Source organism: Eucalyptus grandis, chromosome 9 (genome assembly GCF_016545825.1).
Source record: "Eucalyptus grandis isolate ANBG69807.140 chromosome 9, ASM1654582v1, whole genome shotgun sequence".
Taxonomy (NCBI): domain Eukaryota; kingdom Viridiplantae; phylum Streptophyta; class Magnoliopsida; order Myrtales; family Myrtaceae; genus Eucalyptus; species Eucalyptus grandis.
Window position 1 is genome coordinate 9,429,485 of NC_052620.1, and position 20,522 is coordinate 9,450,006.

Here is a 20,522-nt window from a genome sequence, read left to right on the forward strand (position 1 = left end):
ATGGTTCAAGCCTTACACTGCAACCCGACTTCTAAATCCACACTGGATTAGAATATGAGCAATCCGCACACAACAAACAATTCTAGCACTCAGCTAACACAGACATGCATCGACATGAATTTAAAGGCCTTTCCTACTAACTATCCCATGGTCAACGCTCCTTATCACTCCAATCTTCAACCTCGCTCGATACCACTTAAATGGATGTCACGCCCGATCCTCGCACGCACACATCCTTCTACCTTGGTCGATTTTATAATGCGATCGCAGGACAATGTATCGCCGACCCTTTCTTTTTATTAAGCACATGCGGAAGCAATTAAAATCCCTGACAATAAACGATGGGATAGAAAAGCAGGGCCATATTTTTCATATTGAAATTTATAAACCACACTTTTATACAAACCACAAACCATTTCATAACTATTCACATCAAAACAGAGATCTTAAAAAGAAGACAAAACTTAGATGAACTAGGCCGTACTCAAGGCCCCTCTCTCGAATTGTCTTCTTCTTCCAAAAATCCTTTTCTTCGATCTCACCTCCGAGTTCTCCTTCTCGGATTCTTCCTCCTCGCCTCTTCAAAGGGGGTCCCGAAATGGTTTTCCCCAAACCGGATGGGATGAGACTACGTCTCGCGAGTTCTACCCCACTAAGCCCGATTAGATAAACTATTATACTACAGGCTGCCTAAACACACAGGCGAGGACTTACCTTGTCTCGATCCCACCCGCAAGTCAATACAATTCATAATAGGCACCCAAGCAATCATATCACCGATCGAAGCATCGATCAAATTGACCTAGTCGATTATATTCCAACAAGACCACTCACAGTCAATTTCCATTCAGACAATCAATTCACAACATCAAATCAAAGCATCGACCTAGTCGATTACATGTCAAACAAATCAATCCCCACTGTGGGATATTTAAAAGCTAGGGCCACGTGTATTCTCCAGGACGACCTTCCAAGTCTCCGAGTCACGTGCCTCGAACCTTGGGCCCACGTGCATTCTCTAAAGCGACCTCTTCGCCAGGTGATACATCAAGTCACCGAGCCACGTGCCCTTTTAGATGCCTCGTACTTAGTCACGTAGCTCCATCAATGCTCTCGAGTCGATTCGCCAAGGTGACGTACAGTGAACACTTTACTATGCTCTCGGGCGTCTTTTCGCCGTGGTGATACACTGATCACAGAGCCAACATAAACAATTCAATATGCTCTCGGGCGTCTTTTTTCGCCGTGGTGATACAACCGATCACAGAGCCAACATAAACAATTCAATATGCTCTCGGGCGTCTTTTCGCCGTGGTGATACACTCCATCACAGAGCCAACGTAAACAATTCAATATGCTCTCGGGCGTCTTTTTTCGCCGTGGTGATACACTCATCACAGAGCCAACATAAACAATTCAATATGCTCTCGGGCGTCTTTTTTCGCCGTGGTGATACACCGATCACGAGCCAACATAAACAATTCAATATGCTCTCGGCGTCTTTTTCGCCGTGGTGATATTCCAATACCCAACGATTTCTCAATCAATTAATTAAATCAACTCAACAAAGCATTATCAATGCTAAATAACATACTTGGTCAATTCAATCTCAATCAATTCAATCAAATTAGGGTAAACCCTAAAATATCTTAATTTATTCACTTCCATACAACGTGGAGCTCAAATAAATAAACGGGCTGCGCCACGACGATCAGCACGAGATTTCGGTCGTCGGCCATCAAAATCTTAATTTCCGAAAAATAATTAATTTATTTATTAATTTCGAAAATTAAATTATTATTATTAAAAATTCAATTTAGCTCAAAATAAAGCCCGATTACATAAACGGACTTCACCACGGTCATCAGCATAATTTTCCGGTTCCAGACCATCTCAGTTGAATTTTCTAAAATAAATAATTATTTAATTTAATTTCGAATATTAAATAATTAATATTAAAAACCCCATTTAGCTCAAATTAAAGCCCGATTAAATAAACGGACTTCACCACAGTCATCAGCACAATATTCGGTCCCGGACCATCTCCCTTGAATTTTCGGAAAAATAAATAATTATTTAATTTAATTCCGAAAATTAATATTTAAATACTAAAAATCCACTTAGGCCCGAAAAGCCTAATTGAGCCCACTAAGGGTCGGGAAAAATCCTGAGGCACTTCCAATAATTAGTAGACCACGTCTACTTGCTAATTACACAATCAATTTATCTAAATCACATCACAATTGACTAATAATTGCTAATTAATTCTAATCTAACAACCTAAACATAATTAATTAAATCTAAACCAACCTTAAGCATAATTAGCCAACTAATCCAAGATTAGTGAGATTACTCACCAAATCGCGCGCAAATCGGATCAATCCGACGGCGGCGACGCGAGGAATGATTCTTCCCAAAGCACGGCTCGGAGTTCGGGGCGGGAACGGCCCAAAAGCGAGCCCGAAGATGCTGAAACCCACCCGTGGGTCTGCTGGGTGAGGCCGATCTGGGCTGCTCCGACGGCTAGGGCGGCGGGGAAGCCGGCGGAGGGCGGGGGGTTGGGGGTGGTCCGGCGAGGCTAGGCGGTGGCCGGAGGTGGCCGGACGGGGTGGCTGGTCGGTGCGGAACAGGGGCGAACAGCAGCTGGTTCGCGCGGCCCGGGCGTGCGTGGACGGCGGAACGGCGCGAGCGCGCGGCGCGGGCGCGCGCGCGGCGGTGCGGCGGTGCGGCGGCGGGACGAGCGCCTTGCTGTCTTCGGCGGTGATGCTCGCCGCTCGTTCTTCTTCGGCTTACGGGTTCGCACACGAAGAAAGAAGAAGAAGAAGAAGCTGGTTCACGAGGGAGTTGGGGAAAAAGAGGAAAGAGAGAGATAAGGGAGGGGTTTGACCGGTCAAAAAGGATAAGAAGGAGGAGAAGAAGCCAATTTAAAATTGGCAAGGGAAGTTCGGTGGGTGGGGAGGCTACGCACGAAGGAGAGACGAGAGGAGAGAGAGAAAGAAAAAGAGAGAAAAGGGAGAGAGAGAAAAAGAATTAAAATAATAACATTATCTTATTTTCTTTTCTCTTTCCCTTTCCCTTTCTATTTTCTTTTGATCTTCGATTTTTTCCTCCGATAATTTCTTTCTTGAAATTTCGGACTCGTCAATAAATTGATAGACGATGAGACGGTCCTAAATGAATTGTGACACGTCCGAATATTCGATTCCCAAAACCGAATTAAATTTCATGATTAAAATCGACTGACGCGATTTTAGTCCAATCCAACCAATTAGGTAGCTTTTAGGGATTTTACCGCGGTTATATCCTTAACGGCTTCACCCAATAGGTTAGCTAACTCGTGAGTGATCAGCTCGAGAAAAAGGACCATAGGCACGCCGACGATATGCACATTTCACTTTATCGAAATAGGGTCGAATTTCAGGATGTCACATCGGTGGAGATGAAGAAAAACAAATAAAAGAAGCTGAAGTTGCGGGGAAAAGGCAGAGAGGGACGGTCGCTCGATGAAGATGGAGGCCAGCTTGGACGTGCCGGAGAAGATTAGAAGAAAAAGGCCAAAAGTAAAAAATAAAAATTATCTAGTCCATTAAAGCTTTGTTCCTAAAAACCTCCATGTATATCCCTTGTATAACCCCCTCCCCCGCCCCTAATTACTTTCTTGTAATTGAATCCACGAATAATCCAATTTTGGTGCTAAAGTTGCAGCCCCCAACCATAGCTCCGAATTTCCTCAAAATAAACTTCAATTTCTTCTCTAATTTCCCCAATTCGATGTCCAATTTTGTTGAAGAAAAGGCCCACACAATTTCTACAAGTTCCCATCAGCAAATAGCTCAGTTTGGTAGCCAAAATTTCCTTTAATTTCGCCCATCCAAATTTCCGTTCATTTTCCAAAATGTCCAAATTGATTTTCTGTAAAAATCTTGGAATCGCCAAAAATTCTTTAGAGGATGAGTCGACATTCCTAAAATGAATCGTGACATGACAAAACTTGATTTATGAAATCGAGTTTAATTTCGTGATTAATTTCAATTTGATGTGATTTTAACACGCCCTAATCTACTGAGTAGCTTTTAGGAATTTTTAATGCAATTGACCTGTGGTTGATTATTTTCGAGCTACAATGTACATCTTCGACACATTGGCGACTCTCAGTTGTCGTGAAAATCTCGGAGTTTTAAATATGGACACATGGTACAAAAATGACAGAAAAATCAATCTAATGCCATTTGATAGAAATTTTACAATTAGGTGGAATCACACATGCACTAATCACATACTTCTATCGAATCGACCTATCTCCGATCTCTGATCGATTTTGACGGTGCCGTAATAACCCTTGTAGATTAGCACAATCGAGCAGTCAATTCTTGGTCGAATTTTCAAGTCTATTGCGTTTAGATTCCTTAACGACTTCACCTGATAGGCTAGTTAACTCGTGAGTGGCCAACTCAGAGAAAAATGCTACAGACAAATCGATGAAAGGCTTATTTCATCTCATCGAAATCATATTTGAAAATTAGGATGTCACAGATATATGCATATATAGTCCCGACAGCATAAAATAAAATATTACACAGTAATACCCTCAGAATTTTATTACCTACTTACTGGAGACTTGAGTTAATGATATCTTGGTAAATGGCTATATATCAACAAATGATTTAATTTCAATTTTGATAATGTGGGACTTCGCATATAAAAATTTGTGGAATCAATGCTAACTATCCTAACACTTTCAACTTTGGCGTGATGCTTTCGGGGCTTTTTAGCCAAAAGAAGCGTCGAAAGCGAGAGCTTTCAGAGAAACAAAGTGGAAACGGCCATCATCGTGGTCGAGAAGCGTAGCGATCGATATTCACTGCAATCTCCTTGATGGACAAAATAATTTAGAGCACTTTTATGTGTAACTTTGCTTTTTGGGAGAAATTATCTTCCAATAAATCCCATTGAAAAACATGTCGGGTTATTTGAAACTCCTGAATAATCTCTGTTTATTAATAAATAACAATCTCAACGGGCTTGGTGACTTTTGTTCCCAAAATTTAATATTGATATTTGTTTTCTTCCAATGATCAAGATATTCCGTGAAAAATTCAATCATTGGTAGTCGTCCTTTGGGAAGATCATCGGCATTGAAAGTACTTTACTAATGTACCGTTGTATGTAATATTGTGTTTGATATGGCGGAGTGGAAAGGAATCAAGGAATGGCATGGCATGACTATTCCGGTATTTTGTTTGGTAAAATGTGGAAATAAATTGGAATAGGGATTATTGTGTTTTTTTTTGTCTGTCCTACTCCGTTCCTACGCTAACTCTCACTCTTAGACTTTTGCCCTGTCTCCTTTTTTTTTTGGTCGATCCTACTCTATTCCTATGCTAACTCTCACTCTCAGACTTTTGCTCTATCTCATTGCAAGACGTGGGAGTCAAAACCCACTCCTGAAACGAAATCGTCCCCACCCCAACCGTCCCTGAGAATGTGGGGATTCGAACCCCTCATCTCCCATTTTCATATTGGAAGGGTGGCCACTGGGGCAACCCTAACGGTTAGGGATTCTTGTGTTTGGTTGTTATGAAATAATGCTGTGGGAATGGCATTGAAAGATGATATTTTAATAATGTTTACATTGTATTCATATTAATAGTACTAGCAAATGGGCACACGTTTCGTGTATGGAAAAAAAAAAAAAACGGTTGAATCCCTTCAAAAAGGGGCCAAAATAATTATTCTTTTCTTGCCAAACGTAGATCGGGACAACTCTTGTTCAACATTTTTCCCCCTTTTTCCCCCACTTTACTGGTAATGTCCAATTTTTTTCTACATAGAATTTAGCTTAGTATATGTCCAAATAAATTTCCAGGTTAAGCAATAAGTAGAAATATATAAGAGTGAAAAAAACACTACATAAAATTACAAAATCAACATTTTATTATTATCATCAGGCAATTCATCTCATAATTTACCGTGGTAAAAAAAGCTAATTTCATGGTGTATTATGATAATGATCCGTGTAAGAAAAGCTGTCTATTGACATATATATTTTGGTACCGCTTGGGGGCGTGAATTTACCGTGGTCTGCTTGTGCTGTAGCCATGTCTTCGTCAATTACGAGCACCGCTTGGGGGCGTGAATTACAAGCAAGTCTTGGTCTTGTTGGCTATAAACGAAAAGCCAGATGCAAGTCTTGATCTTCTTGAGCTGCAGCCATGTCTCCGTCAATTAAGAGCACCGTGTGGGGCGGGTGTTACTTTCTATCCTCTCAATATTTTCAATGGAAGAAGAAAATAATTTGAATAATTGTCGCCCGAGTACGAGTCAATAAGATGATGTCGGTTGTATGGGGAGCTCGCGATATTAATATAACCCTTGCATGCACATATCTTCCTCACACTTCTCTCTTCGAAAATCTCCACTACTCGACGACAATGGAAAGATCAATTACAGCTTTCTCGTTTGCCCTGCTTGCTTCTTTAACTTCAGCACTAGTCCTTGCGGTTCAAGCCCAACCAGGATTATTTGAAACTCCTGAATAATCTCTACTTATTAATAAATAACAATCTCAACAGGCTTGGTGACTTTTGTTCGCAAAATTTAATATTGATATTTGTTTTCTTCCAATTATCAAGATATTCCGTCAAATATTCAATCATCGGTAGTTGTCCTTTGGGAAGATCATCGGCATTGAAAGTACTTTACTAATGTACCGTTGTATGTAATATTGTGTTTGATATGGCGGAGTGGAAAGGAATCAAGGAATGGCATGGCATGACTATTCCGGTATTTTGTTTGGTAAAATGTGGAAATAAATTGGAATAGGGATTCTTGTGTTTGGTTGGTATGAAATAATGCTGTGGGAATGGCATTGAATGATGATATTTTAATAATTTTTACATAGTATTCATATTAATAGTACTAGCAAATGGGCACACGTTTCGTGCATGGAAAAGAAAAAACGGTTCAACATTTTCCCCCCTTTTCCCCCACTTTACTGGTAATGTCCATTTTTTTTTTCTACATAGAATTTAGCTTAGTATATGTCCAAATAAATTTCCAGGTTAGGCAACAAGTAAAAATATATAAGAGTGAAAAAACCACTACATGAAATTACAAAATCAACATATTATTATCATCAGATAATTCATCTCATGATTTACCGTGGTAAAAAAAAGCTAATTTCATGGTGTTTTATGATAATGATCCGTGTAAGAAAAGCTGTCTATTGACATATATTTTGGTACTTAAACTTTGATACATTTGCAGGCAAAGACCTAGCTGCAAGTCTTGGTCTCTTCGTCTGTTTGTGCTGTAGCCATGTCTCCGTCAATTACGAGCACTGCTTGAGGGCGTAATTACAAGCAAATCTTGGTCTTCTTGGCTATAAATGAAGACCTAGCTGCAAATCTTGATCTTCTTGAGCTGTAGCCATGTCTCTGTCAATTACGAGCACCGCGTGGGGGCGGGTGTTAGTTTCTATCCTCTCAATATTTTCAATGGAAGAAGAAAATAATTTGCATAATTATCGCCCGACTACAGGTCAATAAGATGATGTCAGTTGTTTGGGGAGCTCACGATATTAATATAACCCTTACATGCACATATCTTCCTCACACTTCTCTCTTCGAAAATCACCACTACTCGACGACAATGGAAAGATCAATTACAGCTTTCTCGTTCGCGCTGCTTGCTTCTTTAACTTCAGCACTAGTCCTTGTGGTTCAAGCCCAACCAGGTATCTCTCTCACTCTCTCTCGCGCTTCTTTCCCTCCCTCGCGTCCATATTTTGTACAATGTCATTGCTTATAGCGATCCATGAGTTTCGATTCTTTAATGAAACACAATGGTCTCTTCTTTATATTCATTCTCACTTGCTTCGGCGTCAAACTGACGGTATATCAGTTACTATGGTATGGAGTCGGGTGAATAATCAAGATTCATTGTACTTGTTCCAATGGTCCAAATAGAAAAATCACAGATCTATTTCATTGACATTTTCTTTTCTCTAAATATAAAGGTTTTATCAGCATCGATTGTGGGGCACCCAATGACTACACAGATGAAAACACTAATATGACATATAAAGTGGATGATGGGTTCATAGGCTCTGGGAAAAACATGTCGATATCCGGGTTGATATATCAAAGTAATCTACGGTGTACAAATTTAAGGTTTTTTCCGGATGGATTGAGGAATTGTTACACTTTGAGACCAGACCAAGGCAAGAACAGAAAATACTTGATTAGGGCATTATTTTGTTACGGGAATTATGATGGGAAGAATCAGGCTCCTTTATTCGACCTATACATCGATGTTAATTATTGGACCACGGTGGTTGCCTCCTCTGCTATTATCGAAGAGATCATTTATGTGCCTAAGGCAGATGACATACGAGTGTGTCTTGTGAAAACTGGCAACGGAGTGCCCTTTATTTCGGCATTGGAACTAAGAGCTTTGGACGATGACGTCTATCCACTGGAATCTGGGTTCTTGCAATTAAGTAGGCGGATCAACCTGGGACATACCTCGGTGGCAAATTGGTTCAGGTAATCAACTCATTTTTGAAATACAAATGTATAGTAATCATTAGTGAAGAGCGATTCAGTTTTTCCACATCGAATATTGCCATTGCTATTGAAGGCGCCAGTCGGCAAGTACGAAAAAGGCAATGAAAAAATAAACAAATTACAGCACAGAAAAACTGCTAAAGTAATCAACAAAGATAGTTGCCTAGATGTCAAAGATCATAACAAAAATCACTAAATGATGACACAGAATAAATAAAAAAAGAAAAAGAAAAGCCATTAGGTTCAAGCAAAAAATAAAATAAACTTAATTGGAATCTTGCACTTATAATCCCAATCAAACTTAGTATTTCGCGTATGTATCAAAAACACCTAAGTTACTCTGTCTTGTTACTCATTGATGAATTGCTTAAAAATTTAATACATTTACACATATATTAGTATGAAACAGTAATTATTTTTCGCCTTGCTAATAAAAATTCATTAAATTTATAGGAATTACTAATATAATAAAGTGAGAATTGCATAACATTACTTATTTATTTTAGGGTAATCATTGTACGTGTGTTATCTACAAAATTTTAGATATATATATATATATATATATATATTGTGTAGAATTTGCATAGCATGGGGTTTACCAGGTACTAGTTTCTGTATTGTTTAGCTTCTCTCAATTAGCGAAAATATGATAAATATATTTTAAGATATAGCACTCTTTTTTTTTCTTCTCCAAAATCTTGTAAAAATTCTTTAAATAAACAGTTCTGTAAATTAATTATTTTATTTTATCTCCCAAGTATTTCAAATCTAAATTTAGACATTTTCTATCTTACAAATAGTCTTCTACTTTCTATCCATATATGTGTTCAATTCCTTTAAATCGTGTTGATAATTTCTTTCTATTAATAAAATAATTCTAACAAGTTATGATAAGATGATTTTTCAAAAATTTATAGATGATGCTTTTTGCATACATGCGACGTATGCACACTTTTGCTAATAAATAGATGATAACAGTGTCCTCCCTAAGTGTTGCCTTTAAGGTTGACACTACGGATTGATTATGCTTCTTTGTTTGGTAGAGAGTTAACTAATCAATCCATTTTGTTATCTATTTTATTACTCTTGTCTCTCTCCCTTCCTCTCTCTTCGTTATTTTTCTATTCTAATTGTACCTCTTTTGTATCGAAGAAGTTTTCCACATTAATATTGTCACAATATTTTGTATCAAGTTATAAAAATTACGTGTACCCGACAAATGCAAGATTATAGGTCAAAATATCACGTTATTTATTTCATTATCTAAGATGCTCAAAATAATTAATGCTATGTTAACATTGGAATCTCATACCACAACATTAACGAGATATTCTCTTTATGCTTAAATGTGTGTATGTGTGTGTATATACATATTATAAACCAGTACAAGAAGATGCACAAAGCACTAATTATGTCTAGTATACGCGTGAACTCGATGTCCACTCATGAAGTACTTCTAGGACATTTGTTAATGGCTATTAATTATGCTTCGAAAATATGAATATTTCTATTTAAAGTACTTTACTTTCTTGAAATATGTTAATTTTCAATTTCCAAACATATCCGCATAACTTTCTACTAATTTTAGCGGTCTTAACTAGTGCCCAAGACTCTTTCTTAATAATATATCTTCAAAACTTGTTGAATACTCATTGGCTCGCACTATTTTTATCCCTTTCTTGGCTCCTGATAACTCATATCACTTTGAATTAACTATATTATTTCATACAGGTCCCAATCTTGATTTAAAAGTATTTTTTACCTTTTTTCTTCTTCTTTTTTCGGTTTCTCTAAAAGAAAAACTTACCCACATCTCTTCCAAGCAATTTTTTCACCCTATCCGCTTCTTCTACACTCATTAAATTTCAGCGTTTCCTTTATGTTTGTCTTTTTTAAACTTTATTCTCCATTATTATAATCTAAGCAAGTACTTATCATATTTCAGAGTGAAGAAATGTTAGTTTTATTTTCAAATTGTCTACTTTATTTCCCTAGAGTATTCTCATGATTATTAATTTTTCGACCTTGATTTTTTGTACAAATTTTCTTGAATTTACTCAAAAACTGAATATTGTGGTTGATACACAATTTACTCAAAGCTTATCATCATACCTGTGCTTAAATTATTTTTTAATAATATTTTCCAAGTATACAAAAAAAAAGAAATATGAAAATAATTAGTTTTTTAATCAAAAACAAAATGATAAATGATTAGTTAACTCTCTACCAAACAAAGTGCTTTTGGAGAAGAAGTAAACAAATTTTGCTTCAAATGATAAAGAAAAGGAAAAAGCCAAAAAAGAAAAAAGAAAAAGAAGGAAGCATTAGTTTTAAATCAAGAGTGGACCTCATATTTAACCTTAATAATTGTTGTTTGTTAGGAGCATAGTACTTTCATCTCTAATGAAATTTAAACAAAAGAGAAAAAGGTAAGAAATATTTTTAAATCAAGAGTGGGGCACACAAGGGATGATGTAGTCATTTCAATGTAGTTTAGGGTGTTAGGAGCAAATAAGGGATGAAAATAGCATGAACGTACTCATTTCACATAAAATTTATGATTAATATTTATTGTTATTTCGAAGTTCAAAAGATTCCAGCTATGGATGAGGTAAGTCCCAATACAATTCAAACCATCTTTTCCTCGAAAAAAAAGAGTTCCATCTGGACATCATATTGTAATTTTCAAGTTATCGCTCTACGTGTTACATGTCCATGGCAATTAATTTCTCTCTAAAATATATATATCTATATATATATATTCATCTACGCATCACATTGCAATTTCAAAGTTATGCGTTTAGTTTTTGGTTGAAAAGTTTGGCATTTAACCGCAAGCGAGATGTTTGATTTTTGGAAAACCAACAAAGGCATCAGTTTTTCACTAGTATATGTGTTATATATAGTAGCTTTAATATTTACATTGTATATCCACAAGAATTGGCATTTGTTAGTCGCTCAGTCAATTGCTTAACTGTTTACTCTTAAACTATTTGTCAAAATGCCTTACACAGGTACAGGGACGATGTTTATGATCGGATGTGGACACCTTGGCACTTCCCTAACTGGTCGACACTGAACACCACAGTTGCGATTGATTTATCTAATGATAGTAATCCTTATAAGGTTTCAAGGGACGTTCTTCAAACCGCTCAAGGGACAATGAGTTCGAGTTCTCCCTTGTATTTACAGTGGACAACAGATGAAGAACCGACCAACGATGAGACACCATTGCCAGGGGCACCACCGAAGATATGGATTGTGTACTTACATTTCATGGAGATTGAGAGACTGAGCGGCCCGCAGAGGGAGTTCACAATTTACATGAACGATAATCAATTCACGGAGACGGTGAGCCTTGAATACTTAAAGCCAGTGGTTGTAGTTTCTCGTCCAGTTAAATGGCCAGTTATCACCCTCTCGATTAATTCGATGAATAAGTCTGGAAATCCACCGATCCTCAATGCCATGGAGCTCTATAACGTTGTTGATCTTCCAAATGTACCCACAGCACAAGATGATGGTATGCTTTTATTCTTCTACATGTTTTTATTGTTTAAGTAAGTACACAAATAGTCTATTGTCAATAATCAAGATTCCGGTAGCCAACGCTAAATATACTAGTCATCACTGTGGGTCTTAAATTATTTGTGAACTCTCTGATCTATAGTTGCTTTGTTGGGATCAACATATGTGACTAAATATTACTCTGTTATCTGTTTAATTCCTTGCTTTGGCTACTTTTTGCTTGGTAATTATTGCCGAAGAGTCTCTTCAAATTGAAGCCCTGGAGTGTTACAAGTCTTTTGAAAAACTAAGTCTGCATGATGCATATGGATCACAACCGCTTTTTGCATCTCTATCCTTCTCTATAAATAATTGATCTTTTTTGTGATTAAATTGCAGTGAAAGCTATCAATGACATCAAAGCAACGTATCACATTAAGAGAGAAAGCTGGCAAGGTGATCCATGCGTACCAAGCGATTACACATGGGATGGTCTAAACTGTAGCCACGGAAATCCTCCACGGATTATATCCCTGTGAGTCCCCCAGCGAATTTTCTTAGATAATACTAGTTTTCTAGGTGAACTTAATAAGAATTCTTGTACGTCATGACAACCAAAAGATTAATGTATCATGAGGAAGAACACTTACGATGAATGCAAGTTTCCAATGTGAATTCTTAGATAGATCAAGAACTTTGTCATGCTTTTGTCAAGTTTTTTTGGGGCATGATTGGAACTTCAGTGTTTTAATAGAGGGAGTCTTTGACAACTTAAACTTCGCATACTATTGGAGAAAGCTCATAAACTGATCCTTAACTTGACACACACCCCAAAAAAGTCAGCATCGAGTATTTATTTTGGGAGCTTGCTCCAAATGAATGGGGCTGGTCATGACAAGTTATATACTCATCGATTAGCAATAAATGCTCCCTTCTCCGATGTATGGTTATGTTCTTTTTTCAACTTCATTCACCAATAGCCTATTTTTCCAATTTTGTCATAAGTATTCGAAACTGCATTGTGTGTGAGCAAGTATTAGGTCTGCCGCAAATAGTTATTATGTACTCGAAAACAGCCATAAATTACAAAAGAGGGAGAGAGCGAGATCCATGCAAGGAATGAGATTGACCATTTTGAATCATCTTCTAGTATCTGGAACATTTACACTGGAAGGATCTAAAATATTTTCATTCGAAAGAATTGATTGTACAAACTTTTTTCATTGTGCCAAAAAATGATCGCTTTATAAAGATCGCAATGACAGGATCCTCTCTTTTGATCTATGATGCAGGAAACTAAACTCTAGCAATTTGATGGGCCACATAGTCCCGTCATTTTCTCATCTATCAACGATTGAATACTTGTAAGTTGTGTCACTCATGATTAAACACCCCCTGGGAGTCAACTCATGATTGAATAATTTCGGTTGTGTTTTAGGAGACATAGGCTATAGAAATACCACCCTAATATGTGGAAACATTTTGCTTTTGGCTATTCCCAGAGATTTGTCCAACAATCAGCTTACGGGAGCAATACCAAAAACTCTAGCTGAATTACCACATCTTAGCTTTCTGTAAGTTAATGTCTCTAGCTGAAGCAGCGAAGTATTTAAAGTGGACAATCTCTTATCATGGCTATATTTGCAGAAATTTAAGTGGAAACAACCTGACTGGATCAATTCCTGAAGCTCTTAAGAATAGGGTTCGGGACAGTACTTTAAACATGAGGTCTCTCTCTCTCTCTCTCTCTCTCTCTCTCTCGTTGAGTCATATACGACTTTATAAGGTGGAAAGACTATCGACATCTTCTATTTATTGTGATTAGAGGCAAATAAGAAGGCCAGCTTTTGATCTGCATTTGGCAAATCAATCTGGACACTTGTTGATAGGAATTTCGGTCCAACTCCTTCATTCTTTGTGGCAGTTTGACAGGAAACGTGCATCTTTGCCTGGCTGATCCTTGCCCACGTAAGAAGAAACAAGAGACCATACTTGTTACTGTTACATCAGTTTTAAGCTTCTGTGGGGCTCTCTTTAGTGCTTTGGCAATTATTTGGTTAATCAAATGGAAACAGACTTGTTCTAAAACTAGTGAGGCATTTGAACAAATGCCAGGTACTTTTTCTTACTTGTCTTGTTCGCGCAATTTACATTACATTTGACAAAATCTTGACTATGCTTTTCCTTTGGTACATTTCTATCTGCAACAATGTCTTTTCTAGGATCTGAGAATTTACAACTCAGCACCTTGCTATCCTCTTCTCACGCACCCTAAGAGTCTCATTTTACATTATCCATAAGGGAATCAGGAATAAAGGAAAGTTGGATATAATCAAATTTTCCCAATGCTAGTAATATGAGTCACGTAATGATCACAAGAGCATTGAGATAAGAGAGAGACGGGATCACCACAGCATTGTGGCATCAGCATCACAAAGAGAATGTGCATTATTGAGCTTACCTTATCCACAATAAATTTTCTGATTTTTCTCGTCGAAATTAACTGTGCTATGCATCGGAAGGACTAATAACAACTTGAGAGTGCAAGTTTGTCCATAGTATTCTAATGGTCCCACAAAGAAAGTTTGATTGTGCAATCTCGAACTTATCTATTTGTATTGAGCAAAGCAAAAGAATCCACATGTTAGCATATTAAAGGCAGGTGACAGAGAATCCCAACGCAGATCTCTTGATTTTGTCCTCTTTTCCATTAATATGAATCTTGAAATGGGATCAGAAAACCTCTCATACGTCTTTTAATTGTTGAGGACGCAATTGGAGTTATTTGCCTTGGAAGTCCACTGATTAAAGTGGTGGCCGCACTCCTAATGGGAACCTTTTTGCTACAGATTCTAGTGAGAGGACACCAAGATTAAAGAATCGACCTTTTGAGTATGGAGAGGTCTCAAAAATCACTGGGAACTTTGGACAAGTGATAGGTAAAGGTGGATTTGGAAATGTATATCTTGGCACACTAGATAACGGCACCATGGTTGCTGTGAAGATGCTCTCTGAATCATCAAAGCAAGGGTACAAAGAATTTCAAGCTGAGGTCGGACAAAATGATGCAGTTACTCTTCCTTTGAAAATCAACTTATGCCAACACTTAGGCAGATATTTGTTCAGAAACTTCCTCTTAGACTATTGTTAGTATATGTTATAATGACTCACATTCTTGATATCATAGGCACAACTCTTAACGATTCTACACCATGGAAATTTGGTTTCCTTGTTTGGATATTGCGATGATTCCAAGCACAAGGCATTAGTATATGAATACATGGCCAATGGAAATTTGAGGCAACATTTGTCAGGTTCGTATTCCTGTTTTGTTGTATTGGTTGTTCTGCAAAACAATCCTATAAGATTCTATCTTGCTTATACGGAACACTAAGATGCATGCAACAGAGGACCATCCGAAGGTCTTGACATGGAGTAAGAGACAACAAATAGCCATGGATGCAGCACAAGGTGCATGATAAGATATCCACAGTTGGTAGGTCTTTTGCCATCATTGCTTTGGCATTGTTAACATTGTTTTTGCAAAGATTTCAGGTTTGGATTATTTGCATAATGGTTGCAAGCCACCCATCATCCATAGAGACTTGAAGACTTCAAACATTTTGTTGAATGAAGACTTCCAAGCCAAATTAGCTGATTTTGGCCTATCAAGAGCTTTTGCATCTGAAAATGACTCTCATGTGTCAACTCGTCCTGCTGGCACCTTTGGCTACCTCGGCCCCGAGTAATAGATAAAGCTTAACATCATTGATCTAGTTCAATTCATGATCTTTAATGGCATAGCAATATTGACATTGCCTAAGATTTTATCTTTGATTTAAGATCCATATTATTTTCCCCCCTTCCCAGGTTTCAATCTTCTGGAAATTGTGACAAGAAGAGTGATGTTTACAGTTTCGAATTGTACTTTGAGTTAATCACAGGGCAACCTGCAGTAATGAGAAGCCAAGATGGCTGCGACTTCATTCACATACTTGAATGGCTAATTCCCATCATTGAAAGTGGTGATATACATAGGATTATGGATCCTAGGTTACAAGGAAAATTCAACATCAACTCGGCTTGGAAAGTGGTGGAGATTGCTATGTCTTGTACACAACCAAGGGCGATTCAAAGGCCAGACATAAATCATGTATTGGCAGAGTTGAGGGAGTCTTTGGTGAGCAAATCAAGCGGTTCTTTTGAAGTGACCTCTTCAGAGATACATTGTGACAGTGTCCCTATGGCAAGATAGTAGAAACTTTTCAAAGACAGAAAGGTTATCTTCTTTTTATGTCGAAGATTAACTTCTGTTTACAAATTTGTACTTTTTCTTTTATCACGTCATCCACTTTCCCTTTTCTTTTTGTCATTGAATTTCGAAACTCATTGTCTAACAATAATACGGTTTCGTCCTATGTCGTTCCTCTCTCCGTTAATAATGTTAGTTCATTGCATTCCTAATCCCATGAGTTGGAGTTTGTGTTATCCATGGAGTGGGTAATCGGCATTAGCAGGCCCTCAAGGCACGTTGTTGTCGTTCAACTGAAAAGTTAGTTTGTCACGCCTCAATCTTCGGGCATGCACCCATCCTTTACCAGGTCGATTAATAGCGACACCCCAGGACACATCGTTGACCCCTTTCATTTTAAATGCGCATGTGGAAGTAGATATAAAATTCACAGACAATAAAACAATCGGATAGAAAAGTAGGGCCAACTTTTTCATACCAAAACAAACATTTTATAACAAACAGGTTTATTCACAACATCAGGTCACTTACAAAATATCGACTTAACAAAAGGGAACTGTCATATGACTAACTAGACAGATACGTGTGCCGATTCTTCGATCTCCACCTTCCCAGATTTTGGGGCTTTCGATCCTCCACTAACTTCCTCTAAGGATCTGAAAATGGTTATACAATAACTAGTGAGATAATGTCTCAGCAAGTTCTATCCCACTAAGACCCAATTAAGAAGTCAATACACCTTAGAGCTACCTAAGCACAACACAAGTCAGAGGACTTACATTGGCCTTAGTCCCTTCCTGCAAGTTAGTTCAATTAATAAATACTGACAATCACATCAACCCATCAATTCAACCAATAGGATCGACTCAGCGATCAATCGACTCAGTCGATTACATGTCATCATGACCATCTCTTGGTCAGCCCATTTCATACTATTTATGAATTTGATCAAAATCCAAGACTACTCACCTAGGTGATATATAGACAGTAGCTTGCCCCAGAGGCCAATAACTAGCATACTATCCATTCTCTAAGATGACATACAATTCATCGAGTTAATATAGTATAATATTCTTTCTCCATATGACATATAGAGCCATCGAGCCATTATATTATACCGTCATTTCTCAAGATGACATATGGAGCCACCAAGCCGGTATATCATACCGTCCTATCTCAAGATGACATATAGAGCCATTAAGCCGATATACACACAATTCATCATATCGTCCTTTCTCAAGATGACACATAGAGTCACCGAGCTGGTAGATCATACCGTCCTATCTCAAGATGACATATAGAGCCATCGAGCCGTTATATATGCCATGTTCCAATCATACAATTAATTTATCAAAATTAATTAATTTAGAAAATAATCCTAAAATCACAATTAAATCAATCCAAAGACAAATTAACATTCAAATAAATAAACAGATCGCACCAACATAATCAGCATAAAATTTTGATCGAAATCGACTATCCCAACCTAATTTCCGAAAAATAAATAATTAATTAAATAATTATGAAAAATATTAAATAAATGTAATAAATCCAATTTAAACCTGTAATGCCTAATTGGATGCCGGAACGGACCCGAAAATTTTGAAATTCGTTCAATAAATAATAATGCGAGTCTTCTTTCTAATATCACTAACCAATTGTCTAACATGCATTGATAAAGCATTAATTTAATTATTCTACTTAATCTATCCACCTAATTACACTTAATTAAATATAAACAACCCCTAAGCATCATTAGCCTACTAAGCGGGGATTAGTGAGAAAAACTCACTTGATTAACTGCAAAGGCCAAATCACCCCAACGACGATGCGACGGCGGCCGAATTGTGAATTTTTGGCGGCATCGACGGGGCTCGGACCGGGCCCAACAGGCCTTGCAAGCCCACAGCAAATTTCTGGGCTTGGGCTGAACTTGCGGTTGGGCTTGGCTTCGAGGTTGGGCTCGGAATTGGGCTTCTAATGAGCTGGACCCAAGGCTGAAATTGCGGACGGGATTGCTAAAATTCACGGGCTTGGACTGCTGACTTCTTGGGCCGAAGTTGGGCTGAACTTCACGTGGACTCTCTTTGGATGCGCTGGAATTACACGAACTGGGCTGCTGATTGAAGATGGGCTGTTCGGCTTCGCTGGAATTTGCTGGGCTAATCCACGAGCGAAGATGAGAGCTGCTGGGCCGTTGCTGCGGGCTGACTTCGAGCGAGCCAGGCCAATCCGAAGCAGCAAGGAGGAGCTGGTGTCGTTGTGGTGGGGAGCAGGGAAAGACAAGTAGATGGCAGACAGCGGCAGACGGTGGGGCAGGAGATGGGGGCGGTGTCGTTGCAGGGAGAGGGACAAACGGCTTGCGGTCAACTGCCAGGGAATTTGCTAAGGAGGGATCCACGGTAGTTGACTCGTGGACGTGGCAGCGTGAGCGAAGCTTGGGAGAAAAACGGGTTCGGTGGAGACGGCAGGGCTTCGGGTAGTTTGCTGGCGTTCGGTGGAGTCTTCGATGGGGGGCTTTGCTGCGAGGGTTGACCGAGCAGGAAGAGAGAGGGATGGAGATGATGCGGCCATAAGTGAACGAGAATGAAAGCAAGGTAAAAGGATACAAAAATGAAAGCTGAAGCAGATGAAGAAAAGAGAGGCAATGGATAGGAACGAGAGAGAGATGCCGTGGAGATGAAGTCGGCGAGACTTGCTGGAGAAGCCGCCGGTGTGGAAGAAAAGTCAAGCAATTATCTAATCCAATAAAAGCATGCCCCCTATTTCTTTCTTCACATTATAATTTCCATAATAATCCAATTTAAATGCAAATAATGCAGCCCCCAAGCCTAGGTCCGAATTTCACTAATAATGAGCTTCAATATCATCTCCAAATTCCTAAATCGAGGTCCAATTTCGATGAAGAAAATTCCCGAACAATTTTCTGTAAATCCCTAACACTTAAAGGCTCGGCTTGAAAGTCCAAATTTCCTTTAATTTGGCCAATCCGAATTTCCATTAATTTCCACAACATCCAAAACGATTTTTCGTAAAAATCTCAGAATCTCCGAAAATTATTCGGAGGATGAGTCACTGTTCCTAAAATAGATAGTGACATGATAAAACTTTCAATTTCTGAAATCAAGCTCAACTTCGCAGTTAATTTCAATCCGATGCGATTTTAGTGTGACCTAGTCCACCGGGTAACTTTTAGGAATTTTTTGTCTAATTGACCCGTGATTGATTTATCTCGAGTCGCATTGTACATATTCGACACATTGGTGACTCTCGATTGTCATGAAAATCTCGAGGTTTCAATTATGGGAATCGGGTACCAAAACGATAGAAAAATCAGTTTAATGCCAATCGACAAGTATTTTGCAATCAGGTGGAATTACCCACACTCTGATCATCTTAGTCAAGTCAACTTATTTACGGTCTCTGATCGATTTCGACAATGCTGTAATGACCCTTGCAGATCAACACGGTCGAGCAGTCGATTCTTAGTCGAATTCTCAAGTCCATTGCATTAGATTCCTCTATTGCTTCCCCAGATAGTCCAGTTATCCGATGAGTGATCAGCTCAAAGAATGGCACTATCAGCGTGTCGATGAAATGTCTGATTTATTTAATCGACAACGAAATCTGAAAAATTCAGGCTGTCACATAGTTGGAGTCAACACCATTAGGTAAATAGCGACAATTTTGCAATATTAAAGGGTAGGATTGAGAAAATATATAATGAGGGACTGATTATCTTCTTTATTTCGGGGGTGCCGCGACCAAACTTTTGGGTGTGAACCACCTAGGTTTGGCTAATGGATTGTTAAGCCTAGGCTTAACTCAAGTTCTCCCAAGCCCATACCAACTCGTGACTTAAGTTTAAATTTCTTAATATGCAAATGTGTTTTATTTAGGAGTCGCCACTAATCAGTTTATGGTAGGTTGATTAGACGCCTAAGTAAAATAATGAGAGGATTATTTTACTCCTACAAACCAGAGATTTGAGGTACGGGGACTTGGTTACACCAGACTTCTCTAATGTCCTTTCGGTACCGTTTCTTTTATTTTCAAAAATGTTTTTGCATGCACTTTGGATTGATTTTAATTTATCTCCTTAACATGTGAGATAATCATGCGAGTGCGCAATCCACTAATTTAGCACCCAGATAAATAATGAATAAATTGCAAAAAAAAAAACTTACCTCAAAGCA

At 38.2% G+C, this 20,522-nt stretch overlaps 1 protein-coding gene across 1 annotated transcript; it reads left to right on the forward strand.

The window, feature by feature from the left end:
• Window positions 1-7,650: 7,650 nt before the first annotated feature.
• On the forward strand, window positions 7,651-18,616 carry LOC104420232 (putative leucine-rich repeat receptor-like serine/threonine-protein kinase At2g19230). Its single transcript, XM_039302327.1, has 12 exons — window positions 7,651-7,735; window positions 8,018-8,546; window positions 11,582-12,090; window positions 13,513-13,648; window positions 13,722-13,802; window positions 13,999-14,189; window positions 14,924-15,126; window positions 15,262-15,388; window positions 15,483-15,545; window positions 15,630-15,819; window positions 15,945-16,254; window positions 18,323-18,616. Exons 1-12 carry the CDS (start codon window positions 7,651-7,653, stop codon window positions 18,614-18,616), a joined length of 2,718 nt encoding a protein of 905 aa, XP_039158261.1.
• Window positions 18,617-20,522: the final 1,906 nt, after the last annotated feature.

Coding starts and splice junctions, on each gene's coding strand:
- LOC104420232 (XM_039302327.1), top strand. CDS start 7,651: ATGGAAAGATCAATTACAGCTTTCTCGTTCGCGCTGCTTGCTTCTTTA. Junction 13,649..13,721: donor TTACCACATCTTAGCTTTCT/GTAAGTTAATGT, acceptor CTATATTTGCAG/AAATTTAAGTGGAAACAACC. Junction 13,803..13,998: donor GACAGTACTTTAAACATGAG/GTCTCTCTCTCT, acceptor TCTTTGTGGCAG/TTTGACAGGAAACGTGCATC.